At 45.3% G+C, this 18,768-nt stretch overlaps 1 protein-coding gene and 1 non-coding gene across 2 annotated transcripts; one reads left to right on the forward strand and one right to left on the reverse strand.

Annotated features, from left to right (window-relative positions):
- The first annotated feature begins 5,510 nt into the window (after positions 1–5,510).
- Positions 5,511–9,604, forward strand: LOC127332594 (uncharacterized). The gene is made up of 6 exons (XM_051358908.2): positions 5,511–6,106; positions 6,196–6,513; positions 8,603–8,695; positions 8,879–8,946; positions 9,047–9,185; positions 9,336–9,604. Exons 1-6 carry the CDS (start codon positions 5,759–5,761, stop codon positions 9,339–9,341), a joined length of 972 nt encoding a protein of 323 aa, XP_051214868.1. The 5' UTR covers positions 5,511–5,758; the 3' UTR covers positions 9,342–9,604.
- A 279-nt stretch (positions 9,605–9,883) lies between these two features.
- On the reverse strand, positions 9,884–9,971 carry TRNAM-CAU (transfer RNA methionine (anticodon CAU)). Its single transcript is given in 2 exon segments — positions 9,884–9,919; positions 9,934–9,971. It is a non-coding gene; the product is annotated as a tRNA-Met (tRNA).
- Between the last annotated feature and the right edge of the window lie 8,797 nt (positions 9,972–18,768).

Here is an 18,768-nt window from a genome sequence, read left to right on the forward strand (position 1 = left end):
ACTCCAGCCGCTCCGCCTCCTCCCGCTGCCGCCTCCTAGCCCTGCGGCCCCGCCTCTTTCCGCGTCTCCCGCAGCCGCCGCGCCTCCTCGCACTCCCGCCGCTCCGCCTCCTGGCCCTGCCGCTCGTTCGCGGCATAGGCATCTACGGTCGCCGCTAGCGCCGCCTCCTCCCACGCCTCGTACTCTGCGAGCTGCGGGTCTTCCGCCACGACTTCTATGGCCGCCTCTAGCGCCGCCTCGTCCCACGAATCGAACATTGTGCTATTTTCTAGGATTTTCGCACCAATGAGGCGGGGGAGGAGGGATAATATAGACCACTGGCGAGGCGGGAAACCTCCCGCGCGGTGTCGCGGTGGGAGAATTTCCCGCGCGGCGTCATGGCGGGAGAGTTTCCGGCCCGGTGTCGTGGCGGTAAAATATCCCGCACGGCTCCCTACCGTCACTGACAGGCGGCTCCCACGCCCACAATTTTCCGCCTCGTGAGGCACCGGCGCGCTCGATTCGCGCCCTTTGCCAAGGACCGGCACGGGGTTACCGGCGCTTCTATTGGGCTCGGGAAAGCGCCGGTGCCATTTGGTGGCGCCGTTGTGAGCCCATTTTAGCTCCCAGCCCCCAAATTGCTATGGGGGCGCCGGTGGAGATGCTCTCAATCTCGCCTTTTTTCACGTGAGTAGTGAGTAGTGACTAGGCACTCATCTCAACAAGCGATGATAAGTTATTTTGCAGCATGTGTTTACTACACAACCATCGGAGAATTCAACACATGGAGCAGAGATTATTAGAGCATGTCTAACAGGCCCCGTATATTTTCGCCCCTTAAAACGCGAGTAGAGGCCCTGTATTATGTTTTCACCGGCCGAAAACTCGGACGAGCTAGCAGAACCCGTATCCCCACCCCGTAAAACAGAATATGGGTTTTCGACCCCTCAAAACAGGGTTTTATACAACATTTTGCACAACAATATCAGATCAAACATAGCACATCCAAAATATGTGATGCATAATTCATAGTTTTTAACATCACAACGCGATCATAGCCAATGTTCAAGCCACATAAGTTCCCAAATGTGATCAACCATCAACGAGTACATCGCCAGCGGCGCCACCACTCGCCGGAGACTCACCTTGAGCAATTCCACCACGAGCTTCACGCGCAGCTTTCTTCGTCGCCATGATGTCCGCCTTGGTCTTCTACCACCACGCCAGCTGATCCTCGTCCATGCCGTCGGTGCGCATCATCATGATATCCCTCTCCTCGGCCAAGAGCTCCTTCATGGCCTTGGCTTCTTTGATTGCGATCATCTTCAAGTCAACCTCCCGCCTTGCTTCCACCTTGGCAAGCTTCACCTCCTCCTTCTTCTCGCTGATGAGGAGCTTGGTCTCCAATGTCTTCATCGTCAATGCCTCCTTGGACTTCATGAGTTGACTCAACTTCTTCCGGAAGCTAGCTGCTTCGCCTTCTACCTTGACCCTCTCCTTGGCTTTCTTTTTGCCCTCGGGCTTGCCGGCGTTTCTCGCACTCAGTTTCTCCGCTTCATCATCCATGGTGAGCAGTGCCTCCTTCTTACACTTTGGTTCGTTGTCCCTCAACTTCCACTTAGGAAGATGTTGAAGAATGGAAAAGCAATGTTGAAATTGAAATTCGTTGTTCTTGGAGCCGGCCATATCCTTGTACCGGGCTTGAGCATACTTGGGCTGCACAACAATATTATGTGATGTTTGCACAAGATCAACACAAATGGATAGCAACAAACAAGGAAAACTTACATAGTCCTCCGGCACGCATCCACTAGGGGGGTTGTCGGCCACTTCATCCATGGCAGCACTCCAACGAGAACAAGTTGGTTTGATGATGTTCCATCGGCCTTCAAGGGAGCGGTAGGATCTGTCGGCCATGCTCTTGGTGCGAGGCTTTAGCTGGTGGTAGAGATCCTCAATGCGCTGTCAATAGCGCTTGCCGCCTTGGTCCACTCCGGTGCACGCATCCATCCTCACCTTGTTCCAAGAACGAACCAAGATGGCGTCTTCGATCTCGCTGTAGTTCGATGTGCGTGGCTTCGGCGTCGACGAAGAACCGGCGGCAGCCGGATCAACCTCAATCACCTCCTCCTCGTCACCCTCATCCTCCTCCTCTTCATCAATCTCTTCGACGTTGCACTCCCCATCGAATGCATCGATGCCGGTGTCCAAATTCACCACGGATTCATTGAGCATGTCCATGTACGATGTTGTGGACTCAACATCGAACACCTTGTCTACGTCCATGGTGGGTGGCGGCGGCGCGGGCGGCGCATCGGACGGAACGGAGGGAGGAGGGGTCGTGGCCTTGGAGGGCGGTGGAGGCGTGAGGCCGATGCAGCTGATTGCCTTTGTCCTCACCTTGGTCGGCGCGGCGCCCCTCGGCCCGACCGCCTTGGTCTTCATCCTGCCCCCCTTCTTGGCAGCCGGCGGGGCTTCGGCCGGCGAAGCTACGGCCGGCGAAGGTGCTTCGAAGAATTGCTTCGGAATCCTCTTCCTCTTCAATGGGACGGCGGCGGAGATCATGGCCGACACGTCGCCGGCGTTCGGCGGACCTCCGACGGGGACATCAACCACCGCGGCCGAAGTAGGTGCAGCGCCGGCGGTAGGCGGCCCTTGCGGACGATCCATGGCAGCGGGATCCGGCCGGGAAGGGCGGGGCGGAGGAGATCGGGCGGCGGCGGCGGCTTCAGCGAAACCCTTCGCGCGTAGTGGAGGAGAGGATACCGGTTTCGTCCACTATCCCCGCTCCCACCCCGCACAAGTAGGGGGCGAAGACCCACCCCATAATCGAAACCAGCAAAAATTGCAGCGGGGCCATTTTTATGGGGCGTGCTAGACGATCGGGTAGAGCCGAAACCCGTATTTCAACGGTTATTATACGAGTTTGGCCCTTTTAAAGGGTCTGTTAGACATGCTCTTGGACTTGAGAATGTAATCCTTCGCTGTCTGCAAACCAAAGCAAAAGAATCGCTGCCGGCACAAGCCTGAATCGGCTACCTACCTTGTTTCTTCCACTGCTCTTGTTTCCAACAGAATCAGGAGGTTGCCTCCTGGACTCGCCAGCTCAATGCCCTGGATGGCGATCGAGGCTCCACAGGCGATGCCTCTACGAGTTGCCGTTGGCATATTGCTATCGCAGGTGCCATGGATCTCCCGAGCCACGTCCGTTAGCCATAACTTCACAGAAGATCTACAAAGAACGGGGGGATTCGAGAGTCTTCCAACACATTTTGTCTTCTTATCAGAATCGAACGAAGAGACGGACTGCCGCAAGAGTTTGTACTCCCTCCGTTCATTTTAGTTACAAGTAATATGGATAGAGACGAGTAGTCATAGAGCATCTCCGACATAAGCGTTTGGAGACATTGCCGTGTAACAGTGGCGGATGCAAAAAAAAATTGAAGGGTGAATACACTCTATAAAAAAATTCACTACATCTTGTGCAATAAAAAAATTGCAAAATAAATATTTCCTCTGTTTCAAAAATTCACTACACTCTGAAAAGTATTGATGGATTTTTTTGGCAATGAGCAGTGATGGAATTGGCTTAGCTAAGGAAGGATAACACCTTGATTTAATAGAGACCAAATAAATAGCATGTGTTTTTTTCCCGACAAACTTTGAACTTGTATGTTTATTCGGACAAAAATCATCAGTTCTAGACACCAACACGAAATTTGGGAAGTGGTATTTTAACACAAAAGGCATCATCAATCCTTCCTGGACACAAATTTTGTCTTGCTTTTTCTCATTCTATCGAGAGAGTTGAGAGAACAACCGAACGCTCGCTCGCCCGCCGCCTCCTCACACGTGTATGACTGGAAAAGGTGAAGAACCTACGAGAAAATCCAGACGAGGCCACGACCTTCGTGAAGGTCCGGACACTTTCTCCACGCGCCACTCGTGATAGGGGTTTTTCACTGAGTTGTGCTGTAGGTTTTAGGTGTACTCGGATTTTTTTTTATTTTACTTTTCTAGTTTGACTACTTGCTAATTTTCTATACGCCTACCTATCTATAGCTAGCTTGTGCCAATTGATTTTGGATCGATGCATGCGCGCGCACGAAAGTCGGGCATTCACGGTCACGGGGCCGAAAGCGAACCGCGCACGTGTACGCCAAGCATGCTACGCGCCGACACCTCGCTGGCCCAGCTTATTCGTTGTTCACGGAAACGGAGTCGCATGCCCAAATTAGGGGTGGTTAACTTTTTCTGTAGAATTTGGGGTGGGCCACGGCCCACCAGGTCCACCCTCTGCGTACGCCCATGCCGTGTGATGCTGTGTTTAGGGTGCATTCGTTTCCAGCTACGTCCCCTAAAGCGAGCTCTCAAGTAAAAAGTTAAATGTGAAAATTGTGTTCGGTGTTTTTGACGCGGTGGACACGCCAGACAATATTTGGAGCACGTTCAGACTTCAGACCAAAGCGGCCTTTAGAGTGCATGGCTAGGAGATGTTAAGTGTTTGGTGCACCCAGATCTCTTTCTTCAATGCGTTCTAAAACGTGACCAGATGTACTTTTAGAGTAGTTACCAGAGCAAATTGTAAAGTAGATTCCGGCCATCAAAAAAAAAAAAGTTGAGGTGTGTAGCTATATTGCCTTGCCCTTTTCATTAGCTATTTAGCTTGAACTTTTGGTTGCCTTACCTAGTGCATGAAATTTAATATGGTATCAGAGTTTCGAGTTTGAGCTCTAGCTTGCACAATCTATTATAAAACTGCTGGTGCCTCCTCTGTCCATGTATCTCTTGTGGCTACCTTTGAGTTCTACATGTTGACTTTTCTTCTCCAATAAAACATGGGAAGGGTGTTTGTGTGAGTATATTTGCCTAGCTCTTTCTAGTCTGGTTGCGATAGCAAGTGCATGAAATTTTACATGGTGTGAGAGTCCACTTCTTCATATACGAGTTACTTAGTACTGCCTATGAAGTTCTGAAATTATTGGTGCCCCCTCCATTTGTGTACAAGATCTCTTATCTCGTTACATGTGAGGAGAGGTGTATAAGTGGATTGTCATTGGCCTTTTCGTAGACGTATGGTTGCGCTGAAGCTTGAAAAAAATACTTCCTCCGATCCTAAAAAAGTGTCCAACCATTAGTACAAATACATTTTGCAGTTAAACCCTTTGCAAATCAGCTATACGTCTGTCTCTCTCATCATTAATGATGCATGCATTCGGTCCATGGAGGCATTGACTGCTACTGCTGCTTGTGTAGTGCGGGTTCAAAACGAATGAAATGCGAGGGCTTCTTTACAAAATGCTCCGTCCGGCACTTATTCCGGATCGGAGGGAGTAGAAGTTTAAAAAGAATCTTTACATCGTCTTTTCTTTTGGAGTATGATCTCAAATCTTCTTGTGATGCTACTTTCTGCAGCATCCAAAGCTTTCCTCTGTGCCCATGCATAGCATTTGGCGATCCTGATACCTGGACACCGCGTGAAAGCCACTCGACGAATTTTCTAGGCGACAACTCGCCTGCATCGCATTCACTCTCTCTCGCTCTGGCTCTCGCTACCATTTTCTTCCTCTTTTCGATAGCTCCAGACCACACCAATCAAACCAAAAACCCCAAACTTAGCAAAACCCCCAAATTTAACCACAGCTCCCGTCTCTCTCGCTTGACCGGAGACCCCCGCAGGCCCGCCGCCAGTCTCTCGCCACCGCCCGAATCCCCCACCGCTGCCGGCGATCGCCGGAGGACGACCCCGCGCCGCCCGGCGATCGCCAGCCCGGCAGCAATGCCTCCCCCGCCGCCGTCCATCGCCGGCAAGGCCGCCTGCTTCCTCAGCTTCGCGGCGGCGCGCGACCGCTGCTTCAGCCACCGCTTCCTCGCCGCCGGCCTCCGCCCGCTCGCCGTCCACCTCCCCGACGCCGCCGACCCCGTCACCACCGTCCACATGTGGGTCCCCGCCAGCCCGCCGCGCAACCCGCTCGTCCTCCTCCACGGCTTCGGCGCCTCCGCCACCTGGCAGTGGTACCCCTACCTCCGCCCCCTCATCGCCGCCGGGTTCGACCCCATCGTCCCCGACCTCGTCTTCTTCGGCAACTCCTGCACCCGCCTCCCCGACCGCTCCGACATGTTCCAGGTCCCTCTCCCACACCCCTCGCCCGCCCGATCCGCCATTCGCCGCTCCCTGACACTCCTCCTATGCTTCTGTGTCCGTCTGCGTGGCAGGCCTGGTCGCTCAAGGCGGCGCTGGATGCGATCGGGGTGAAGAAATTCGGGCTGGTCGGGGTCAGCTACGGCGGGTTCGTGGGGTACAAGATGGCGGCCATGTACCCGGACGCGGTGGACAAGGTGGCCATGGTGTGCGCGGGCGTCTGCCTCGAGGAGAAGGACCTCGCCGAGGGTCTCTTCCCGGTGGCCGGGGTCGACGAGGCGGCAGCGCTGCTGGTGCCGCGGCGGCCGGACGAGGTGCGGCGCCTCGTCAGGCTCACATTCGTGCGGCCGCCACTCATCATGCCGTCCTGTTTCCTCTGGGACTACATTAAGGTCAGCTGCCGTTTCAGATTGAATTCTTTTGTTACTAGCAAATTCTTGTTGGAATTGATTCTGCCCATTAAACTGCGAGACCATAGGACGTCTGATGTGATTATAAAATCGTACAAGGGGGGATAACTGAGGCGCCTCTAGACAGGAGAATTGTGTTTTTCAATGTGATATGGAGCAGCAGTCGAGTCAAATTTCGTCTCACTTTTTCAGATAGAAAACTGTCCTCTGCACGTGCTGGTGCTGGGGCTGGGAACCGAGTTGGCCATTCAAATGCCTGAAATTGAAACGTTTGGTTCATCTTAATCGCTTGAATCATGTGCCAAATTGGTCTACAATAAAGCAGAGGATTTTAATTGACTGATTTCTCACTGAATCAAATCCATTTGCAAAACAAACACTATACAACAGATTGAATTTTCAGGGCCTAGGTTGAGTGATAACATTTATGTAGTTGTGTGTGTGGCATCCAGATTTTGCACACAGTTTTTCAGGATGCTTCGAGGGAAAGGTATGCTGAGGCGGAGTGGAGGATATTTTCTTTGCACTGCTGTCTGTTTGTTGTGGTTGAAAACATCACCGAATATCTTATTACCGTCAGTGGACACCAACTAACTGAAACCACTATGCGTGGCTGTTGTAATGCGTGAGTAGATATGATGTAGCCGACAAAGCCTCAAAATATTGACACGCGTCAATAGGTTAGGAGCAGATCATCAGTCTTGTTTCGTTCCCATGAATATGTTTGCATGTGATTTCTACCTGTGGAGGCAGCGCCGGCCGCACAGACACTTGCAACTGGACGGCCCAGAGTAAGCTAGTGACAACATGCTTGATTTAATATATAGTAGGTCCACCATTTGTTTGCTAACTTATGTTCTCCTCTGCTAAAGTTCACATTTCTGGTGTAAAGTTAGCACAATGAATTACTTAGCATAGTATGCACCTTTAGTGTTTTACGTCCTACAAATAAATTGACAATTTCAGCACATAAATGCAATTGATTATGCACTTCTCCAACTGCTTAAAATTTCTTGAAGCTGCAGTTCAGTTAACTATGCGATCAAGTTGATTCCAGTGAATGTTTGATGTTCTCCTTTGAAAGAAGAACATAACAGAAAAGAACCCAATTTGGTTTTTTCCGAAAGTAAAGTATTAAGTCGACAACTGACAACATTAAGATAAATATACCCTTTTCCTTGAGGTTCATTTACTTGGTTTATTGGTGAAACTCATTTGCTAATAGAAAACTTGAATTCGTTTCCCCACAAAATAAGTTTGAAAAGAACAAAGATAACGATTATCTTTCGATGGTGATGGGGAGTAAATACCAGGTTGGTTACGTTGTTTTGCCCCAGGAAACTGTAGGAGAGTTCTTGGCTACATTGCTCGAGTAAGAAATATCTCAAGTGTTAGAAAAGGCTCTAACCTTAGCAGAAACTTATTAAAACTTTGCTTTAAGGTGCATGTATACACTTTAAAGTACCATCCTACCGAATCAAAAGGGAAATGAGAAAGTGACTTTGTAGAAAAATATGAACCAAATTATGGAGATAAGCCTCTAGCCTTTGATCCCACTTACTCAGAAAACAATGCAGCCTTTCTATTAGTATACTTCTGTAATACAATAGTACTGAAATTTGAGATCAGAACTAGTAGTAGCCTAGTAGGTGAGGTCAAGGCAGTGCATCTTGGAAAATATTAGCAAGCCAACTGTTAAAATAATGTCACCTTGATTAGTAACAGTTGTTTACTTTGACACAGCTTTTGAAAACCAAAATCTGGTGCTTGCAATGCTTTATATATTATGGGGTTGCAGTATGTGACAGAAGCTGAGAAATTTTTAAATAGTCCATCAGTGTTGTTTGAAATCAAGCATTGCTTCAGGTCTTGTTCAGTTTCATTCATGAAATGGTCTGCTTTCAGTGTTTTGTTCCTCTTATATTAGCCCAGAAATCATGGTATTGTATAATGTTCTGGGTATAATTCCAGAAGGTGTTTTCTTTTTCAGATTATTTACTGCAGCACACAGCAGAGTTTGAATCTCTCATCTACTCTAAGTTGTGTACCCTTCTTTCTTATAATATACCAGGTGATGGGCTCGGATCATATCCAAGAGAAGACTGAGCTACTACATGCCTTGATCAGTGGACGGCAACTTTCAACTCTTCCAAAACTAAAACAGGTAGTTTCTTCCTAAAATTTTGCACTTATTGTTGAATAGCTACAAAAGGACTACTGTAATAAAAACACAGAGCCTGGCAGTCATGACTCACGAGTTGATATGTATAAACCATGTGAGACAAAAATTAATAATCTACGAGCTCTGTGTGATACTATACTGTTTTCTGACTCAAACTTAATGCAGAAAACGCTGATAGTCTGGGGGGAGCAAGATAAGGTGTTCCCAATGGAGTTGGCGCATCGATTGAAGAGGTTAATTTGGATATGCTACCTTCGATGAGCTTTTAACCTTACATCAGGAGCATCCATTGTTGAGACTAACTATGTTACCAACATCTGAACAAACTGGCAGGCATCTAGAGGGGAACTCCCGATTAGTTGTCATACACAACGCTGGGCACGCAGTCAATCTCGAGAAGCCCACCGAGGTGTGCAAGAGCATCATCGATTTTTTCCAAGAGCCGGTCGCCGAAGATTCAAACGACGAAATGGTAACGCCAACCTCGTGCTTCTTCAGCTTCAGAGACATTCTTAATCCATGTCGATGTGGTCGATTCAGAGACGGCGTAGCAGTGCCGAAACAACACACTTGCCCTGTGCCTCTCTGTGTCATCTCATCTCCCTTCGCTTCGTCTCTGCAGGTGTAGAGCTCTCATCGAGGTGGCGCGCGGATGGGTCTTCTTTGGCTGGACATCGGCAGTGTGGCGTTTCCTCGTGGTTGCACAGAGCAGTGGAGAGGGGCTTGTATCGTTTCTCTCCGTTCTCCATGAAAATACCCATTCTGATGTGATGATGTGCCGGGATCAGTGTAATCTCCATTGTGTGAACTGGCATGTGAGACGCCAGCGAGATTACGTTGTGCTATCGTTGAGGTGGAATGTGGAGCCTTCGCGTCCCACATTGTTGGTCATGTGTCTTTCGTGGCTTTCACTGTCAGCTGGTCGCACGACGTTGCCCACAACCAGCAAGCGAGTACAGTACAAACTACAAACTGACTAGTGAATGGTGACGCAAAATGACAGGTCGGCTGTTCCAGTTCCATGAGCTTGACAGTTATGCCGTCTTTTCAATGGGCCGTTAGCCGGGCCAGGGGCTTGGCAAGTTGGGATGGCGTCTCGTACAAAAAGGGCCTCGGCCTCGGGTTAAAAAGTTGTACATAAAAATTCTGACGACCGAACGGAAAAAAGAATGGGGCGAGAGAGGCTCGAACTCTCGACCTCAGGATCACTCACGTTTAGCTATGAGACCTACGCGCTAGCCAACTGCGCCACCGCCCCTTGATGCAATTCCTAGGATATTAACCTATATATTCCTTTCGTAACGAATTAGGTGTCGGAGGGTGGACTCTCAGCCTCCCGCGCTCCGCCGCCGCTGTTGGAGCTCCCCTCTCGCCGCCGCTGGAGCTCGAGGAGAACGACCCCGAAGCTGCTGGAGCTCAAGTTGGCGATCTTGCTGTCGAAGAGCAGCACCTTCTCGTGCAGGTACCCATTCCTTCCTGGCACATATCATCCAAGGAGAGGCCGACTTAATAACCTGCAGATGTGGATTGTACTCAGTATTTTGTCGGTTTTAATCAACTTACTGAAACAATTAAACAATCAACTGGAACCCATTCATTCAATAGGCAATCTGAAACTGAAACCCAGCAATGTACTGGAGTACTTTTCTCGGAGTATTTTTGTATTGAGCAATCAACTGAAACCCAGCAATGTACTTGAGTATGATCAGTAGTCAATATGAAACTGAGACCCATTCAATGTACTCAACTGAATCCCTTGCTGAAACTGGAGTACAATGCACTGGAGATGTGGATTGTACTCAGTAGTTTGTGTTTCTTGCTGAAACTGAATCCCTTTGCTGAAACTGAAACCCAACGTACTGGAGTAGCAATCAACTGAGGCATTCAGCATTTGGTAGAAATGTACTGGAATACAAAAGTGATGCATACGAAATTTTAGGGCAGTGTACCTTGATCTGCTTCACACAAGGAACAACAATGATGAATTCTAGAATCCTACAAAGGTTTGTGACTTATAGAATCCAAACTTGAACTCTACAGAGGTTTGTGACTTCTAGAATCCTGCTGGTGGGTTGTGGGCAGAGCTGGTGCTGCTTTTAGGATCAGCCATGCTGCTGCTGGTGGGTTGTATGAATACAATATACAGTACCATATGCAGATGCAAATTTTGGGGCATGTATGAATCTCAAGAAGCACATGTTTTTTCTTGATATTTTGACTGAGGCAACAATAAAAGAACAAATCCTATACATCGACAAACTAGAAGATGGTAGAAGGAAATCAAATCCTATGCTAAATGCACTACTCCTTTTATGCATAGACAAGCAATCAGTAATCTCAACATCAGATACTCCAAATGGAGTGGTATCTAGGAGCAGAGTAGGAAAGGCTCTTTGGTTTTTTTCATGACTACTTTGAGACATTAATCCACAAATCAAAGCACTTGAATCATAACTTCTTTCTAGCACAGTAGTATAGTGTTTGGGCTAGTTTTGCTACCTGTAGGAACTAGGAGTAGATGACAGTCAGATGCAAAAGGAGACATACATGACAGTCAAGTACAAAATGTAAATACTGATATTCTCAACTTTGGAGTAGTTCACTTAGGTAAATTAGTGCAAAGAGTAGAACTATTGCAGAAACAGTAGATACATATTCACCGTTAACAATATCGGATAACCCGAGCAAACAACTTCAGGGAAGGGTAACATTGTTGACATAAATATTTTCATGTTTTCTGACTTAAGCAGACCATAGATTGTTCCAACACTGAAATCAATAGAGGAACGTCGTAGGTGTATCACCATCACTGAGTTTTATCTGTATGGGTTATTTGATAGAAAGATGGGCCTATGGTTGCCATTATCACCAGTACGTGAGAAGTGAAACGTACATGCACAAGAGCATGAAATAAACATTACAGACGATGAATATATCCTATAAATCGCCTGCTTTAAATCCATAGGCAGAATTAGGACCAGTGGAGTACTTATTATAAGTACCAAAGAGCTAATTCGTTGACAGAGGGAGTACTTATTATAAGTACTACATTCTGAAGGCTTGAAATTCTTAGGACGTCAACCTCCATGCCATTTGAACGAAAACATGATCTAACTTAGATATTTCGCTCTCTGCTGGGTGACCGTGCCCTTTGATTAGTTATTATCTCTTGACTTCTTGTTACGAAACAATTGGGTATTTCATTCAGGTGATCCGATTTCGTTCCAAAGCTAAATTTGTCCATAAGTTTGTTGCACAACATAATTTGAAACCAAACTTTTGCATCATCATCCACACGGGTCTAATTATTGGTCTGGAAAGTCCAGCCACTCGAATATCAAATACATATGTAGGATGCCTCTAGTTACATCGAGGCATCATCTATCTTAAAACTCGGAGTGGAGTTCCGATACCTTTATTCCGTCATCGTGGCCGTGTGGTCAATACCTTCTCTTCATAAATTTATAAGATCATAATAAATTAATTTAGTTTGTCCAGTACCAATCTCTCTGTTGAGGGCTGATTAATTATTTCAATGTCCCAAGACGCCACATTGAAGTTTCTTTCAGGGTGCAAGTAATAAACACTTAGTTGCGTGAGAATATAATCTAAAAAAGATGCAATAGTTACTCTATGTAGAGTGATAGAGAGAAATGCACCGTGTTGTGCTGGTACGCGAGAGATTTTTTATCCTCAGTAAAGTCTAATATCTGGATAAACTGTGTGTTGGTATTGATTGACACCAACAACCAGTGCGCAATAATATAACAATAAGATTATGTACAACATAATTTTATGGAATACTTATGTGCTGATTGGTTATGAAATCTAAACCCTTTCGAGACTCACCCATCCGCAGACGCACTAAAGCGTTCTTGCGTCCATCGTTTTCTAGGGAGATAGTGTTAATCACCTTCTGAATGAAGATGATGCCGTATCTTATGTCCCGAGGGTTAGTGTGTTTGTTGTGCTCTATCCAAGCATCAATTAACTGAACATTGTAATGCAAAAAGTATTAGTATTACCGTTTACTCCAAAATAAATAAGTAAAATTATTGTGAAAATTTACCTCATCTCCTAGGTAATTGTCATTATCTTCTAAATAGGGGTTAGTTAGACATGCTAGATGCCTCTGGCTGATTATGAGATCATCGATCTGAACCATATTAACATTAAGAGTAGTTGTATTCATAGTCGAGGATTCCATCCTCCGCTTCTCTTTCTGCAGTTTTGATTGTTATTTTGCGGACTCTTCCTTCCAACTACTTTCGATGGCCCCGCTGGAACATAGTCTCGTAACTGTGACACCAGTGCGATAAAGATTTGTTTGGACCAGATTGGGTATTGCCTGCTTCCTGGATAGTAACTAATCATCCTTCTTCCGTCTAGGTATTGCCTTCCGTCCTGAAGGCTGATGTCTACTTTCCCCCTCCTTTCCTGTAGACAGTGTTGGGCCTCCAAGAGCAGAGGTTTGTAGAACAGCAGCAAGTTTTCCCTTAAGTGGATCACCCAAAGTTTATCGAACTCAGGGAGGAAGAGGTCAAAGATATCCCTCTCATGCAACCCTGCAACCACAAAGCAAGAAGTCTCTTGTGTCCCCAACACACCTAGTAGGTGCACTAGTTCGGCGAAGAGATAGTGAAATACAGGTGGTATGAATATATATGAGCAGTAGCAACGGTGCCAGAAAATAGCTTGTTGGCGTGTAGTTGATGGTAGTAGTATTGCAGCAGTAGTAACGCAGTAAAACAGTAAACAAGCAGCGATAGCAGTATTTAGGAACAAGGCCTAGGGATTACACTTTCACTAGTGGACACTCTCAACATTGATCATATAACAGAATAGATAAATGCATACTCTACACTTTTGTTGGATGATGAACACATTGCGTAGGATTACACGAACCCTCAATGCCGGAGTTAACAAGCTCCACAATAATGCTCATGTTTTAGTAACCTTATAGTGTAAGATAGATCAACAGACTAAACCAAGTACTAACATAGCATGCACACTGTCACCTTCATGCATATGTAGGAGGAATAGATCACATCAATATTATCATAGCAATAGTTAACTTCGCAATCTACAAGAGATCATGATCATAGCATAAACCAAGTACTAACACGGTGCACACACTGTCACCTTTACACACGTGCAGGAGGAATAGAACTACTTTAATAACATTGCTAGAGTAGCACATAGATAAATTGTGATACAAACTCATATGAATCTCAATCATGTAAAGCAGCTCATGAGATTATTGTATTGAGGTACATGGGAGAGATGAACCACATAGCTACCGGTACAGCCCCGAGCCTCGATGGAGAACTACTCCCTCCTCATGGGAGCAGCAGCGGTGATGAAGATGGCGATGGAGATGGCAGCGGTGTCGATGGAGAAGCCTTCCGGGGGCACTTCCCCGCTCCGGCAGCGTGCCGGAACAGAGACTCCTGTCCCCCAGATCTTGGCCTCGCGATGGCGGCGGCTCTGGAAGGTTTCTGTGGGTTTCGTCGAACGCCTCAGGGTTTTCGCGACGGAGGCTTTATATAGGCGAAGAGGCGGCGCAGGAGGGCTTCTGGGGGGCCCACACCATAGGGCGGCGCGGCCCCCCCTCTGGCCGCGCCAGGGTGTGGTGTGGGGCCCCGGGGCTCCCTCCTCTGGCGGCTCTCGGGTGTTCTGGATGGTTCCGGGAAAAATAGGAACCTGGGCGTTGATTTCGTCCGATTCCGAGAATATTTCGTTACTAGGATTTCTGAAACCAAAAACAGCAGAAAACAGGAACTGGCACTTCGGCATCTTGTTAATAGGTTAGTTCCAGAAAATGCACGAATATGACATAAAGTGTGCATAAAACATGTAGATAACATCAATAATGTGGCATGGAACATAAGAAATTATCGATACGTTGGAGACGTATCAGCATCCCCAAGCTTAGTTCTGCTCGTCCCGAGCAGGTAAAACGATAACAAAGATAATTTCTGAAGTGACATGCCATCATAACCTTGATCATACTATTTGTAAAGCATATGTAGTGAATGCAGCAATCAAAACAATGTATATGACATGAGTAAACAAGTGAATCATATAGCAAAGACTTTTCATGAATAGCACTTCAAGACAAGCATCAATAAGTCTTGCATAAGAGTTAACTCATAAAGCAATAATTCAAAGTAAAGGTATTGAAGCAACACAAAGGAAGATGAAGTTTCAGCGGTTGCTTTCAACTTGTAACATGTATATCTCATGGATAGTTGTCAATGCAAAGTAATATAACAAGTACAATATGCAAGTATGTAGGAATCAATGCACAGTTCACACAAGTGTTTGCTTCTTGAGGTGGAGAGAAATAGGTGAACTGACTCAACATTGAAAGTAAAAGAATGGTCCTCCATAGAGGAAAAGCATCGATTGCTATATTTGTGCTAGAGCTTTGATTTTGAAAACATGAAACAATTTTGTCAACGGTAGTAATAAAGCATATGCATCATGTAAATTATATCTTATAAGTTGCAAGCCTCATGCATAGTGTACTAATAGTGCCCGCACCTTGTCCTAATTAGCTTGGACTACCGGATCATCACAATGCACTGTTTTAACCAAGTGTCACAAAGGGGTACCTCTATGCCGTCTGTACAAAGGTCTAAGGAGAAAGCTCGCATTGGATTTCTCGCTATTGATTATTCTTCAACTTAGACATCCATACCGGGACAACATAGACAACAGATAATGGACTCCTCTTTTATGCATAAGCATGTAACAACAATTAATAATTTTCTCATTTGAGATTGAGGATATATGTCCAAAACTGAAACTTCCACCATGGATCATGGCTTTAGTTAGCGGCCCAATGTTCTTCTCTAACAATATGCATGCTTAACCATAGGGTGGTAGATCTCTCTTACTTCAGACAAGACAGACATGCATAGCAACTCACATGAAATTCAACAATGAATAGTTGATGGCGTCCCCAGTGAACATGGTTATCGCACAACAAGCAACTTAATAAGAGATAAAGTGCATAATTACATATTCAATACCACAATAGTTTTTAAGCTATTTGTCCCATGAGCTATATATTGCAAAGGTGAATGATGGAATTTTAAAGGTAGCACTCAAGCAATTTACTTTGGAATGGCGGAAAATACCATGTAGTAGGTAGGTATAGTGGACACAAATGGCATAGTGGTTGGCTCAAGTATTTTGGATGCATGAGAAGTATTCCCTCTCGATACAAGGTTTAGGCTAGCAAGGCTTATTTGAAACAAACACAAGGATGAACCGGTGCAGCAAAACTCACATAAAAGACATATTGAAAACATTATAAGACTCTACACCGTCTTCCTTGTTGTTCAAACTCAATACTAGAAATTATCTAGACCTTAGAGAAACCAAATATGCAAACCAAATTTTAGCATGCTCTATGTATTTCTTCATTAATGAGTGCAAAGCATATGATGCAAGAGCTTAAACATGAGCACAACAATTGCCAAGTATCACATTACCCAAGACATTTATAGCAATTACTACATGTATCATTTTCCAATTTCAACCATATAACAATTTAACGAAGAAGAAACCTCGCCATGAATACTATGAGTAGAAACTAAGGACATACTTGTCCATATGCTACAGCGGAGCGTGTCTCTCTCCCATAAAGTGAATGCTAGGATCCATTTTATTCAAACAAAACAAAAACAAAAACAAACCGACGCTCCAAGAAAAAGCACATAAGATGTGATGGAATAAAAATATAGTTTCAGGGGAGGAACCTGATAATGTTGTCGATGAAGAAGGGGATGCCTTGGGCATCCCCAAGCTTAGACGCTTGAGTCTTCTTGAAATATGCAGGGATGAACCACGGGGGCATCCCCAAGCTTAGACTCTTCACTCTTCTTGATCATAGTATATCATCCTCCTCTCTTGACCCTTGAAAACTTCCTCCACACCAAACTCGAAACAAACTCATCAGAGGGTTAGTGCATAATCAAAAATTCACATGTTCAGAGGTGACACAATCATTCTTAACACTTCTGGACATTGCTCAAAGCTACTGGAGTTTAATGGAACAAAGAAATCCATCCCACATAGCAAAAGAGGCAATGCGAAATAAAAGGCAGAATCTGTCAAAACAGAACAGTCCGTAAAGACGAATTTTAAAATGGCACCAGACTTGCTCAGATGAAAATGCCAAATTGAATGAAAGTTGCGTACATATCTGAGGATCACTCACGTAAATTGGCATAATTTTCTGAGTTTCCTACAGAGAATTAGTCCCAGATTCGTGACAGCAAGAAAACAGTTTCTGCGCAGTAATCCAAATCTAGTATTGACTTTACTATCAAAGACTTTACTTGGCACAACAAAACACAAAACTAAGATAAGGAGAGGTTGCTACAGTAGTAAACAACTTCCAAGACACAAATATAAAACAAAGTACTGTAGCAAAATAACACATGGGTTATCTCCCAAGAAGTTCTTTTCTTTATAGCCATTAAGATGGGCTCAGCAGTTTTAATGATGCACTCGCAAGAAATAGTATTTGAAGCGAAAGAGAGCATCCAGAGGCAAATACAAAACACATTTAAGTCTAACATGCTTCCTATGCATAGGAATCTTGTAAATAAACAAGTTCATGAAGAGCAAAGTAACAAGCATAGGAAGATAAAACAAGCATAGCTTCAAAAATTTCAGCACATAGAGAGGCATTTTAGTAACATGAAAATTTCTACAACCATATTTTCCTCTCTCATAATAACTTTCAGTAGTGTCATGAGCAAACTCAACAATATAACTATCACATAAAGCATTCTTATCATGAGTCTCATGCATAAAATTATTACTCTCCACATAAGCATAATCAATTTTATTAGTAATAGTGGGAGCAAATTCAACAAAGTAGCTATCATTATTATTCTCATCATCAAATATAGGAGGCATATTGTAATCATAATCAAATTCATCCTCCATAACAGGTGGCAACAAAAGACTACTATCATTATAATCATCATAAATAGGAGGCAAAGTATCATCAAAGTAAATTTTCTCCTCAATTCTTGGGGGACTAAAAAGATCATGTTCATCAAAACCAGCTTCCCCAAGCTTAGAATTTTTCATATCATTAGCAACAATGGTGTTCAAAGTATTCATACTAACATGTTCCATGGGTTTTTTAATTTTCGGATCAAACCATCCATGTCTTAACTCAGGAAATAGAATAAAAAGCTCATTGTTGTCCATTATGCCAAACTAGTGTAAACAAGAAACAAAAAGTTGCAATTGCAGGATCTAAAGGAAATAGCTTCGAGTACTTACGACGGCGGAAAATAGCTTAGTAGCCGAGGTCCGGAGTGTGAGTACCTTTTACCTTTCCTCCCCGGCAACGGCGCCAGAAAATAGCTTGATGTCTACTTTCCCCCTCCTTTCCTGTAGACAGTGTTGGGCCTTGATGGCGTGTATTTCACATGTTCGTTGGGAACCCCAAGAGGAAGGTATGATGAGCACAGCAGCAAGTTTTCCCTCAGAAAGAAACCAAGGTTTATCGAACCAGGAGGAGCCAAGAAGCACGTTGAAGGTTGATGGCGGCGGGATGTAGTGCGGCGCAACACCAGAGATTCCGGCGCCAACGTGGAACCTGCACAACACAACCAAAGTACTTTGCCCCAACGAAACAGTGAGGTTGTCAATCTCACCGGCTTGCTGTAACAAAGGATTAACCGTATTGTGTGGAAGATGATTGTTTGCGTAAAACAAGAGAACAAAGATTGGCAAGAGATTGTATTTCAGGTAAGAGAATTGGACCGGGGTCCACAGTTCACTTGTGGTGTCTCTCACGTAAGACGAAACGACATGTTGGGTGAACAAATTACAGTTGGGCAATTGACAAATAAAGAGAGCATGACCATGCACATACATATCATGATGAGTATAGTGAGATTTAATTGGGCATTACGACAAAGTACATAGACCGTCATCCAACTGCATCTATGCCTAAAAAGTCCACCTTCAGGTTATCATCCGAACCCCCTCCGGTATTAAGTTGCTAACAACAGACAATT

The sequence above is a fragment of the Lolium perenne genome, chromosome 2, assembly GCF_019359855.2.
Source record: "Lolium perenne isolate Kyuss_39 chromosome 2, Kyuss_2.0, whole genome shotgun sequence".
Classification (NCBI taxonomy): domain Eukaryota; kingdom Viridiplantae; phylum Streptophyta; class Magnoliopsida; order Poales; family Poaceae; genus Lolium; species Lolium perenne.

Coding starts and splice junctions, on each gene's coding strand:
- LOC127332594 (XM_051358908.2), top strand. CDS start 5,759: ATGCCTCCCCCGCCGCCGTCCATCGCCGGCAAGGCCGCCTGCTTCCTC. Junction 6,107..6,195: donor ACCGCTCCGACATGTTCCAG/GTCCCTCTCCCA, acceptor TCTGCGTGGCAG/GCCTGGTCGCTCAAGGCGGC. Junction 6,514..8,602: donor TCCTCTGGGACTACATTAAG/GTCAGCTGCCGT, acceptor ATAATATACCAG/GTGATGGGCTCGGATCATAT.